Source organism: Notothenia rossii, assembly GCF_949606895.1.
Source record: "Notothenia rossii genome assembly, chromosome: 7".
Lineage (NCBI taxonomy): Eukaryota > Metazoa > Chordata > Actinopteri > Perciformes > Nototheniidae > Notothenia > Notothenia rossii.
Genome location: NC_136905.1, coordinates 15860067 through 15873013, shown reverse-complemented (window position 1 = coordinate 15873013; position 12947 = coordinate 15860067). Strand labels below are relative to the sequence as shown.

At 39.8% G+C, this 12947-nt stretch overlaps 1 protein-coding gene across 2 annotated transcripts; it reads right to left on the bottom strand.

The window, feature by feature from the left end:
* Positions 1–1014: 1014 nt before the first annotated feature.
* Positions 1015–10264, bottom strand: septin7b (septin 7b). Of its 2 annotated transcripts, XM_079692356.1 has the most exons (9): positions 9910–10264; positions 9177–9269; positions 8978–9074; positions 8798–8849; positions 7554–7685; positions 6412–6432; positions 5092–5227; positions 3799–3941; positions 1015–2248 (listed from the first exon to the last, which is right to left on the bottom strand). In XM_079692356.1, exons 1-9 carry the CDS (start codon positions 10000–10002, stop codon positions 2209–2211), a joined length of 807 nt encoding a protein of 268 aa, XP_079548482.1. In that variant the 5' UTR covers positions 10003–10264; the 3' UTR covers positions 1015–2208. The 2 variants fall into 2 exon arrangements, with proteins under 2 accessions (XP_079548482.1, XP_079548483.1); XM_079692357.1 differs by lacking the exon at positions 6412–6432 and having other exon boundaries at positions 9910–10153.
* Between the last annotated feature and the right edge of the window lie 2683 nt (positions 10265–12947).

Here is a 12947-nt window from a genome sequence, read left to right as displayed (position 1 = left end):
CATAATGCAATCATATCTAACACGCTATATTACACTCTGAGAGGGGGCATCAGGCAAACAAAAGTTAAGCACAGTCAAAGATATGATTCAAAATGAAGCATGTGACTCAGAATAATTGGCGGAGTCGACCCACATCATCCACTCCAGCTGTGCGTAAAAGACCTTATGCGTAAAAGTCCCGTGGCATAATCGCGCATCACCGCGAATGAGGATTCAGAAACAATCCAGCCTCGAGGTGCAGACTACCTGAACACACGTATCAAATATTATCTGTAAATCCAATTGTTAGGTTTTGACGCAGACGAATTTAATTGAAATTACGCAGGGATTGATATTATGGAACTAGTTAAACTTGTTGTAGTGTGTGTGCTGCTTCTTACAAATGTTTTCTGTCAAGAAATGGATGTTGACAACTGGAAAGAAGACATCGAAGAGGTAAGACTTATAAAACTTATTTGAAAAACCCTTTTCTATACCAGAGTATACCAAATGATGTATGGAAAAGGAACCACAACATCACATACTATTTGAACAATAATACAAATTTTCTTTTGTCTTTGAAGTATAAAATCTAATAGTATTGTTATGCAGAGATTCATATAATCAAGCAGTATTTAATATTGTTTTTTGCATTATGTTTGTCTCTATACAAGAACAAACCTTTGTGGGTCTAATGGGCAAAAGGAGCTTTGAGGATCAAGGTGTGTTACAGTGACATAAACAAGCTGAAGGAAAATGTCAGTGGACACTAACAGCTGATCTCACCCCTGCAGGAGCCCACTGAGCTGCACAGAACATTGAAGATCTGCTTTGTTTTCCTACTTTAATTTAGTCTGACATTATTTATATGTTAAGTTCAGTTTGTCGTTATTTCATTAAAATAATTCACCTTTAGGCGATGCCATCTAGTGTTGAAATAAAATTGAGTGTTAAATGCATCAGTAAACAGCATTATTTTAACAAAAAAAGTGTGATCCCCTCACAAACAGTTCCCATAATAAACCCATATCACTCTTCATCGTCATCACAGGTTTATTAAGTGACTTTGTACAATACAAATTAAAAATAAAATTAAAAATACAGAGATGGAGTACATAGCCAAAGCAAATTTGCGGTGTTGACTCTTCATTTCCCACAGATCGATACCGCTGAGTGATTGACATATTTTTCTTGTAAAAGCGTTCATGGATCAACAGTCGACGCAGCTCTCAAGTCTCTGAGGGATTTTCTAAACATACAAAAGATGTTATGTCTTCAGTTGGCTCGGTATATATAAAAATAAACTAAAATGAAATATAACACTTATGACATTATAAATGGTGGTCCAAGGCTAGTGGAAATAGCTAAACATAGAGAAAAAACAAAGCGTTACATTTCAAAACAAAGTAGCTTTAGCCATTTTTGTCTATCTATAAAAAAAAGCCCAAGGTGCGTTTTATTGTTTTTCTTGAATTTAGCTTGTTTCTGTTGACACCATTTAATTTATATTGCATTGACTGGGTTAAAGGGTTATCAGATACACTCAAAATAAAAAGGATTAGTTAATGCCTTGTCCTCCTCCTACCTTAATACGCAAAGGAAGAGCAGGGTAATATTCAAATACTGTTACTTAAGTTTTTCTTGTAAACGAATAAATTCACTAGAACTTGATTGTACAACAGCCAGACAGGATTCATACTTTTTTTTTTTGTCTGTGCTCTCCATCAAAATGTACACATCAGTCATTAAAAGCAACCTTGGGGTGGAAATAAAAGAGAGCAGCAGGTAGGGGCGGGGACAGTATTCAGTTATAATAACAACAACAATAATAATAATAATAACATCAATAATAATAATAAAAATAATATGGGTTTGGCCGTTCTGAAATGGGGATGTTTTTATTAACCTTTGATGAGTCCCGAGGGAGAGAGGGGGCTCTGTGGTGGCGGTTCTGACGCACATTCAGACCCCCCCCCCCCACCCCACCTCCTCACATACCCAGGGTTCCCCCAGTACCCCCTCTAGTGGCTGAGAGCAGGAGCACAGCTGGGCTGGCAGACAGAGCAGGGACAGGGGACAAGTAGGGCAGGGACAGGGGACAAGTAGGGCAGGGAGGGAGGGAGGTAGAGGGAGAGAGAAGAGGAGGAGGGGGGAGTCAGTGCCACATTGGTGTCCTGACCGGCAACGTTGGCAAACAAAATAACTTGGGTTGGGGTGGTCCTGCCGTCTTTAAAAGATCTTTCCTTTCTTTTTGTTTTTCTCCAGAGTCCTGCAGAACAGAAGAGACACACTGTATAATAAGTCACTATTCGAAAAAAATTAAATGTCCGCTCTCTTGAAACACCTGCAGCAAATTCATACATCACTTTGTGAGCTGTGGAAATAATTAAATAGATCAGATCAGGGACGTGCACAGGTACGGGCTAATGTTGCCCGGGCAACGGCCTGTTTGGCCTTTTTGGATGACCTGCCGTTCTGGAGAGAGCGAGAGTTTCTTTTTGTTTTTTTTGTTGTGGCCGAATCAACATGATAAGCCTACAATTAGTATTGTAGCGTCTCGCTGCCGGAAACACACTTAGTCAGCGCTGTCATCTGCCGGTGCGTTAAGACCACCTCAGTGTTGGATTTTGGAAACTTGATTTTGAGTTGTCTTATGGCAGTTAGGGTATAAGGGACAAACCAGGGGACTTTACTTCCTCTTTATACCGTTGGTTATTTACAAAAAAAAAACTAAATATAGCCTACTTGTTGTTATTGTGCTTCTGTCTTTCTGTGTCTTTTCATCTGTAAACTAAACTCCCTCAACGGGGCCGCTCTCTCTCTTTTCTTGATCGCCCTCTCACGGGTGAACAGTTCAATGTCCCGCTTCATTGTAGGATTTCTGCCATGTCTCTACCACTTTAAATTTGACCATCTCTGTTATTAAGTTATGGAATACTAAATAAATAAGTAATTAGATACCTTAACGTTACTGCGCTCATAAAGAATGATAAGAATAAGAATAATGCGTATTGAACTGGTTTCATGAATTAGTGAGTTTATTTAAAAGGTAATTAGTTAGAGGCCCTATTTTATCAGTATGTCTGCACAGCAGTTACAATGGTCAAACTACATTAGAACAGAATTGTCCCCATTTTGTCTTTAATAGTTACTAACATTAGATATTTTAATGAGATATGGACCGCAAAACAAAAAATGTCCCTGGTTTTCATTTTTAAAATCAAGTCACCGAATGCAAGTAGTCGCCTTAGCTTATTTTGTTATGAGATGTGACTTACCGTTCTATTTAGTTGATGTAATAATCGTTTGGTTTCTTTTACATTAAAAACAAGTTACAATTTTCTAAAGGTCTCATGTTTTTTTTCGGGGGGAGGCCCTTTTTCCAGTTTAGAGCAATAGCCCCACCAAATGTCTGTGCACGTCCCTGGATCAGGTATAATTCAATTAAAATGGTTGTAGTTTCCTTTCATATATATATATATATATGATTGTTGTCGTTGCAGTAATACTTACATTTGTTCTTGCTGTGTTAATTGTGAACTGCACTTATTGTATGAAAGGTGCTATACAAATAAAGATTATTATTATTCTATGCACCAAAATACCAAGGCAGGTTTCTTGCATGTGAAAACCTTCTTGGTAATGAACTCATTTTTGATCCTTCAGAAATGTCAGTTGGCCTCAAGGTGGCACTAATCCATTACTGTCCACCATTAAACCTGCACTGGAATGTCGTTCCCACTTGATAGCTGAACCGCTTTGGTTTGTGTTACAGTAGATAGCTGAACCAGGGAAAGTGTGACAGTGTGTCAAGCGTACCTGGAGGCCTCCATTTTCTGCTGCTCCAGGCGCTGATTGGCCTCCCAGTTGGACCTCTCGTCCTCGAACACGCGTCTCTTGTCCTCCAGCTCCCTGTGCTGAGCCTCCAGGTTCTTCTTCATCTGCTCATGACGCCGCTGAAGCTGCAGAGAGACACGGAGGGATGTCAGCATTTTGTGTTGTGCTATCAACTGCAAGCTCTTTCCCTCTTCACTTTGATGAATGCAGACAACTATGTTTTTAAAGAGATTATACTCTTATTGAATCAAGAGCCATGTTGTTCTGTAATATTTTTCAAGGGCTAGTTATTAACACTCACACTTGAAGAGAGTGTAGGTAATACCCTGACTATGGATAAGTACCTCATACAACCTCACTTAAATAACCCGTATCCTGTGTCTTTACAATAGAAAGAAAATGGAAAATGCAGTCTGATTTAAATAAACGTTGTTATCTCTGAGTTGTATATATAGTCTATGGTTCCAATGCATGTTTATTTACAGACATGATCACTTGTTAATGGTCCTACAATTTACATGTTACACAAGGGAATTGCCCTACTAAATATAAATACATAAAACATGAAGGAACGTAAGAAGGAACTTCTGAACAGAACATTCACTTACACATACAGTATCAACAACACACTCGTAAAAATCAATAAAAAAAGATCACTCGTACTTCTTACTGCTGAAACACGTCAGCCAATAGGAAGGAAGTTCATTAAGCCAGGTGTAGGTGTGTGTGTGTGTGTGTGTGTGTGTGTGTGTGTGTGTGTGTGTGTGTGTGTGTGTGTGTGTGTGTGTGTGTGTGTGTGTGTGTGTGTGTGTGTGTGTGTGTCTGTGTGTGTGTGTGCGTGTGTGTGTGTGTGTGTGTGTAACGACGAGACGCCGTTACTGCTACTTATCAAATGGCATTAATTATATAAGTGTTCACCCCTCATCTTGTCTGTTGTTTCCGGTCGTCTCTGTGTTCCCTCCTGCTGATTATCCGATTCTGTTCACCTGGTGCCCTGTCTTTGCTCCTCCCCTCACCTGTGTCTTGTTAGTCTGTGTGTGTATTTAGGTGCTGTGTCTTGAGAGTGGTAGTGTATGTGAGATCCTGGTGGCTGCAGGCTGGGCTCACGTGAAACAGCAGTAGCAGGATTGAGGCTGTGTGTAATGTTTTAATAAATGCCCACGTCAGGTTATATTTTTGGACGTTCTGCCTCTGCCTCCTTGCTTGGTGGGGCCGCTCAACGGTCAGTCTAACAGAGAGAGAGAGAGAGTGTGTGTGTGTGTGTGTGTGTGTTACCTCAGCTTCAGAGTCTTTGAGCTTCTGCACTTTTTCCTTGACTTTCATCTCAAACACTTGCTCCATCTCCATCTCCATCTTCTTCATTTTAGTCACATGATCTCGCCTTTCCTCCTCCATCTGGGCCAGGGGACTCCTGCACAAGGAGAGATGAGCGCGTGCACACACACAGATTGAGACCAGCACTACAGAGCAACCCAGGCATCGTTGCACATTAGTTTCCTTATACACTGTGGACAGTAATATACCCCTGTATAAGAGTTGCTCGATTAGAAACCCACATTGTTCAACAAAGTTTTTTAGCATTCCCCCTCTTGAATTTGTTTTCATGCAGATTCAAAAACTGAGTATGATGAACATGTTTTAATATGACATGCTCATCTAACCAGGGAAGGAATACTCCGCAACAGACTGACTGTAATCTGTGCGGAAGATCGTACAATTTATATCAAATTGCATCATGACAGCATTAGCCCTCATTTACGTGAAAAACAACATGTTGGGGTAAGGGAGGAAAAACAGAGCGAGAGGTCAAGTTTTGGGAATGACGGGATCCAACAAGGCTGTAAGAGAAAAGGGAAACCACGATTCTTCTCTGAGAGGAAAAAGAAAGAAGCTAATGCAAGGCACCTGTGAACACCGACTGTTAGTGCTGTTGGTTACATGTTAGTGAAGCTCATCAGGATGTTGTGTTGCAGTTGGTGTTTAGAGACCACTCATGAAATATGTGGAGATGACCTGTGATTACGGGAAGTGTGGAGTCAAACATGACACCAGGAAAAAAGCCAGATATACCCTTATTCTGATGCGATGACACGTTATTTAAATGATCTTATGAAGGAGGGAATAGCTAAAGGAGTATATTACACAATCTGAAAAACCCCAGTATATTATTAAAAAAAAAAGGATTGTGGTCTATGATCTAAAAGGCAAGTCATTTCAACATAATGAAATTCTGTTAATGTTGTAATCACTCTTAACTACTCCATAAATGTCATGAACATGTCTCTTGTTACTCCAAGCGAGGTTAACAGCAGCAGCTGGTTGAAGCAGCGATGAATGCACCAGTGGAGAGAAGGAAAGGCTTTGCAGATGGAGAACAATTAAGGCATCACATTCATAGCTGTCAAATACATTGGCATTTCACAGTTCTCCTCCAGCTGTTCCATCAAATATCTACTGACAGGGGGAAGTCGGTGGGAAGCAGACCTAAGTCCAGATAGAGGGAAGAAAAATCGCCCGAATGCAGCAAACGGAGGAGAGGAAGAGCGCAAGCATAATCAGGGGTCTCAAAAAAGTGAAAAAAAAATGACCACTTACATTCCTTCAACTGTGTCATGTCTAAAAAAACAAAAACACATTCAACCAAACACACACACACACACACACACACACACACACACACACACACACACACACACACACAGATTCACACACATCGTGCAATAATGAGGCCATGCACTAAAATAAAAACAGTTTTGTGATTTCAGATACTTATTTGCTGCAAATGTAAAAAAAATAAGAAAGCTTGGAAAAATGTCGGCTTTGTGAGCTGGGTGTCAAATACATGAGCAAATGTTGAGCTGAGTGTGAGGCCGCTTTCCAGCTTAGTGAGTTAGCCATTTGCTTGTGTTCTACATGAATGAGAAAGCAGCATGGTGCTTTGAATGAACACTTATGAAAGTCAGTAGCATGATCTTTTTGCCAAGTTGAGCAGTGAGAAGCTACAACAAAAGCAAAATCTTTGTTTGTTTGTCAAACATCACAAACAGAGAACAAATGGGCGATGGAAGAGCTCCGCCGACTGGGACTTTTTCAGGAAGCTGAAACCTAAATACTTTAAGGAAGATAGATGAGTCAACAAATCATCTGCAGTTACTTTCTATAAATGTCAATGTTGCGTTGTCAGGGTAGGTTTGCTACAGTAGGTTACATTTATGATGATTTGAACCTTGATTCAAGGATTTGTACAATGTTTTAAAAATCTGCATATTCCTTTTTTTAAGAAATGTATCTAACTAAGTTCAACACATGCACTTTGAGAGATTTGCACTTTACAGCAGCAAAAACGAATATATCTAAGGTATTATATCAAATGAAAGGCTGACCCCAAAACATCCTGTAACATCTGCACCTGTATAAATTAATTCCAGTCGGCATACTGGCACGGCATCCCAAACATAGTGAACAAAGAGCATTCAGATGCAGACGTTTGAGAACAGAATCAAGTCTTAAAATAATCACTGATAGACGTGAAAACTTCTCAAATGCGGCAAATATTTAGAAACGTTTGGCTGTTGAGACATTAATCTCTTCAACCTTTATAGGCTTCTTTTTTTCATGTTCTGTTCCATACCATTTAAGTTGGATGTAAATTAAGATATATTACGTTGTATAAAATACCTATCACATCTGACTGAACAAAAACTGCTCTCTTTAGTTTAACTTTGTCCAGGACTTACTTTGTGGACAGCGGCCCTTTAGCGGCCCTGTTGTTGTCCGGCCCGTTGTAGGTGACGGCAGCTAGCTTCCTGCTGCGGTAGTTCTCGTAGTGGACGTTGTTTGTCACGTCCTTCAGGTCCTGCATGTGAGTCCTGGAGACAGAACAACAGAGAGTTCAAAATAGTTCAAATGTGGTCTGAGTCAGGATGTGTCAGAACTTTCTCCAATCTCCGATAAAACTGAGGTAATGGTTTTTGGAGCCAAGGCAGAACGTATAAAAGTTAGCGCTGAGCTTCAGTCTGCAATGTTCAAAACAACAGATAAAGCCAGAAATCTAGGTGTAGTCATGGACTCTGACCTGAGTTTCAACAGTCACATTAAAACAGTTACTAAATCATCTTACTATCACCTAAAGAACATATCTAGGATTAAAAGACTAATGTCACAGCAGGATTTGGAAAAGCTTGTCCATGCTTTTATCTTCAGTAGACTGGACTACTGCAATGGTGTCTTCACAGGTCTCACTAACAAATCTATTAGAAACCTGCAGCTGATTCAGAACGCTGCTGCTCGAGTCCTTACCAACACTAAGAAAGTGGATCACATCACTCCAGTTCTGAAGTCTTTACACTGGCTTCCTGTGTGTCAAAGAATAGATTTCAAAATACTGCTGCTGGTTTATAAAGCTTTGAATGGTTTAGGACCAAAATACATTTCTGACCTCCTGCTAAATGATGAACCATCCAGAACTCTCAGGGACTGGTTCTGTCCCCAGAGTCAGAACTAAACATGGAGAAGCAGCGTTCAGTTCTTATGCTCCAAATATCTGGAACAAACTCCCAGAAACCTGCAGGTCCGCTGCAACTCTGACTACTTTTAAATCCAGGCTGAAGACTTTTCTTTTTGCCGCTGCTTTTGATTGAACTATTCATATCTTAAACTGCACTGTAACTTTTATCCATGTATTTTTTTTCTTTTAATGTTTATTTTATTATCTTTGCTTTTTAATGACTGATTTTAAACGCCATCTTCTTGATGTCTTTCATTTTTCGTAAAGCACTTTTAGTTGCGCTGGGTTGAAAGGGGCTATATAAATAAACTGTCTTTAAAGCTCCATTACTATCCAAGATTTATTTTGGGTTAAAAACAGATCTATTATTAGAAACTTCAGTTTGTATACAGGGCCTCTGTTTAATAACTGCCTAGATGTGTTCATTGACTGCAGATGATACAGGTTCCTTATACTCTCTGATGTTCTCAGTACCTAATGAGCATGTCCCTGAGGATGGTGAAGTCGCAGTGGTCGCTGTTTTCCACTAGAGGGGAAAACAAAAAGTCAGTCAACCAATTATCAGAACAACAAATATGTGACCTTGCTTGTACCTCAGACACTTCAGCAGTGCTTAACTATTCTGATAATATGTATTCAATTATAATGTCATACCTTCTGCCACCCCCCAGGGGTATTGTCTCCCTCGGACCCTCTTGCTGTTCACCTCGATGATGGTGTTGCTTCCTACTACAGCAAGCGGCAACTTGTCCTACCGAAACAACAACGTTTTTCAAACAAACCGGTCAATTAGTGGGTTGGTGTTCTCCAGTACACTCATGTCATATGTTTTGCGTCAGGTGACATAAAATACCTTTATCTTTTTCACCAGCTTGTTCTCTTCCTCGTCATCGGTCTCAGGGAACTCGTAGATCTTGATTTTGTGCTCCAGGATTTCCCGCATGATCTGGCAGGGAAAAAAAAGGAAATGTTAGCAACGTCAAGGAGAGATCATTAGAATTGGCTAAGCAAAAAAAGGTATGACTCGAGTCAAATGTTGAACCGGGGAAAAACTGTTTTATATAAGATATATCCAATGATGTGATGTAGAAAGCCCCTTTAAGGTCACAGTACATACGTCTTTAGGTTGAGACATATCATTTTATGGTATCTCGATACTCTGCTTTTTAGAATGTGTATTTTCTGTTTTGTCTTCTATACAGCAGTCTGATGCTGCATATTCTTATTTTGTATAGACACAGACTGCAGTTTACATTCCCCTCTAACCTATATTCTATTAATATATTGACCTATCGGCACAGTTCGTTTCAGCTTGGTGTTGAAGGTGCCTTTTGATGTGATCCTGATTCAAAGGAATTCAAACTCAAATCTACATCAGTATAATAAAAGTTGCAATTTTTTTTTTTAAAGGAGAACACAAGAGAACATTAAAACGGTTTGAAATGCTACTTCTTACAGGAGGGCTATATCAATCTTTTTTTTGTATGCATTTGAACTCTGACACATGATACATTTGTGCCATGTTACTGGTGAACATAGTAAAAAAAACACTCCTGCAGTAGTTTGCAGCTGTGGAATCCACCGACCTGTTTCTTGAACTGTTGGCATTCCTCTGGGGTGAGGGTGTCTGCTTTGGCGATCAACGGGATGACATTGACTTTCTCATGCAACCGTTTCATGAACTCAATGTCCAAGGGCTTCAGTCTGCACACACAGCAAGATACAGGTTAGCACGTAGCTCAACTGGATATCAGTGTCGGATCAGTAGGATTCAGACTGCAGCGTGATCTAACATTGATATATCATTTTCCATTCCGTTTAGCACACTTAAGAACTAAATAATGAATCAAATCGCTACCCCTTATGCTACTCCTTGTGATTTTAGGATATTATACTGACTGGCTTTTGGATTTACATTTGTCCGTTTCTTTTGCCTCCTTCCATAGCAGAAGACACGTGGGCGATACCAAATAAAGAAACGTATCTGTGATTCATGACAGATGTTTGTAATGTCTAAGAAAGTGACCTTGCAGTCCCGAGAAAGGGTTGTTATTCTTTCCAACATTTGACGTTACAAATCTATTGAGTTGTAGCTTTGAATTACGTTATAAAATATAATTACATCTTCATTTGATTCTTTGAAGGAAAATTTGAAACATCCCTCTGAGTTGATATCTGCCCTGAAGCAGAATCTGATGTTGTTATTTTAAGAGTGGGATGGTTGTCACGTTGCCAACAGTCATGCACATCTATTTACAGCACAGTGCTGCTAAGACACTTTTAGGAAAACTAGAATGCAACAGCTGATAGCAACTGTTTCCATCGAAAAGAAGAGCAATCTATCAGATCACTAAAGACCCCTCAAGCATCATTACCAGTTGACAGAAGTGATGCCGTTCATGATGGGTATGCCAATAAACCAAACAGTAAATAATAAAACAACACAAAACCATCTCACTAACAGACATATGAGTAGACTATATATAGCTAAATGTTGGATGTGACTCATCAGCCCCGCTGCTATTCAACAGGAAAAGGAACTAAAATCAACCCTAAACAAGCACATTTCTCAAATGACTCAAATAAGGTTAGGGGGAAGGAAACATGTCCAAAACTACAAAATATATGTCAGTATGTAAGATTGCATACTGAACAGAATAAAGAGTCAGTATGTCATAATATTGGGGCAACAACTTAAAATAATTTCACACATATTATCCACCTATCCAGCTCTTTGTTTGTATTAATCTGTAGACAAAATGCAAGGTAAATAGTGACAATTGCCTTTCACAATCCCCTCCAAACCTAAGGTGACATCTTCAAAATTAATTCATCATCCAACAAACAGTCCAACATCGAACGATATTCACTTTAAAAGTCATAAATCATAAGATAGAACTAGGACATTATTGTTTACAGCCAAAACAGTTCAACGTCAGAGAACATCTCAGATATTTGGGTTCAGCCACAGCTGGGCCATGTTTAACGGTTTGACAGAGATTGATGTGGGTGATTCTTCTTTTCTCAATGAGTGATCGTCCTCACACCGCTAAGAAAGAAAAGTCAGCAGAGTTCAGCTAGGAGTTCAATGTTTACATTGTCTCTTGAGTGTTGGAGGTCATTGTGCTGCAGTGTGAGCGCAGTCAGCTGGTGTTATGAGGGGATGCTCTTTGTGTGTTTGTGAGGACATACGCTGTCCATCCTCAAGGCTAAAGTGCTGCTTTTGTGGGTACAGAGGACAAGCTTGTACAAACACATTGTCTCACTGACGACGCACAGACCAAGGATGAGGAAAAACACACGAGAGGACAGAGGCTTCTTCATTCTGTACAGTCAGTCATGGTCAACAGCTTTAAGGAGACGTGAGCACACTCTGAACATTTGCATAAACACAAATTGGGGTAGCAAACACAACACTGCTCAACAAATGCAAACCGCATTAGCTCCCCTTGTATGGTTTCACAATGTCAAAGGCAAGCTCTCCTATTAGCATACTTTTAAACCCATGTGTCATCTACCAAATACCAGCACCAACTTTAAGGGCAGGAAACAATGTTTGAAGTGGATGAATTTCACAACTTCCACACTCTGCTTTTTCAACACAGATGGAAAGATATGACGAGCACATCTGAGCTGTCAACTAAGGATATATTTAAGATCTGGGGGCTTGTGAATAATAAACATTACAGTAAAGATTCCTCACTGTCATCTCTTTACAAAACGCAAACAGTGTCATCAGCTGGGCATCCTGCCAGTCTTTGCGTGCATGGCCTGTGTTCCCCCCTCCTATTATCTCTTACTAAGGCTTCAAGTGTTTTGCTGAATGTCTTTATATTTAGATCAGTTTAAACAGCAGTTCAAATTACAAAACATTATTTATTTAAGGGATATTTAGGGGAGAAAAAGGACTTCCTTGCTTTTATTACTAAAGTTGGTTGCCAAGTGTATCACCTTTGTATGAATGTTTTTTATTTGGAACATGTATTTTATGGATGCAGTCTAGGTGAAAGAGCAGAGAAAAAGAAAATGTTTTTCTCTGCAGTCCACAATTGCAATTTTATAATGTTGTTACTGTGCAGTTAAAACGTTCGGACTTCAAATGTTAACACTTATTCTACAAGAGAAGCTGATTCATGCTCATATTATCATTCACAGATATGCCCTTGGGGAAGTAGTTAATAGAGATTGAGCGAGACACATTTACTGCACACACTCAAGAGCTGCTCCGCATGACTGCAGCTTCATGCTGTCGGCCATCGAGCTGTTCCAGAATCAGTGGGTAGCTCAGCTCCATGCTGAAAATGCTAAAGGAGGAAGAGGAAGGGCTTTATTGACCGTCCTTCTTTGGATTTCGCAGACTGCAACAGGGACCTGAACCAACAACCCAGTCACCACCCTGCTTCTCTGACCTTTGGACCACTCTGCACCTCTCATTTCCTTCTCTGGACTATTGTTTCAACTCATTTCCTCTCAATGTTAACTCTTCCACATTTTCCTTTCCGTGCCCTATTCATTTCTTACATCCATCCTCTTGAGATGTAAGTACTTGATTGTCAATGGAACTGCCCATGCTAACAACATGAGTGGTGTATGGCATTCTAAATAAAAGCACCCACAACGAAGA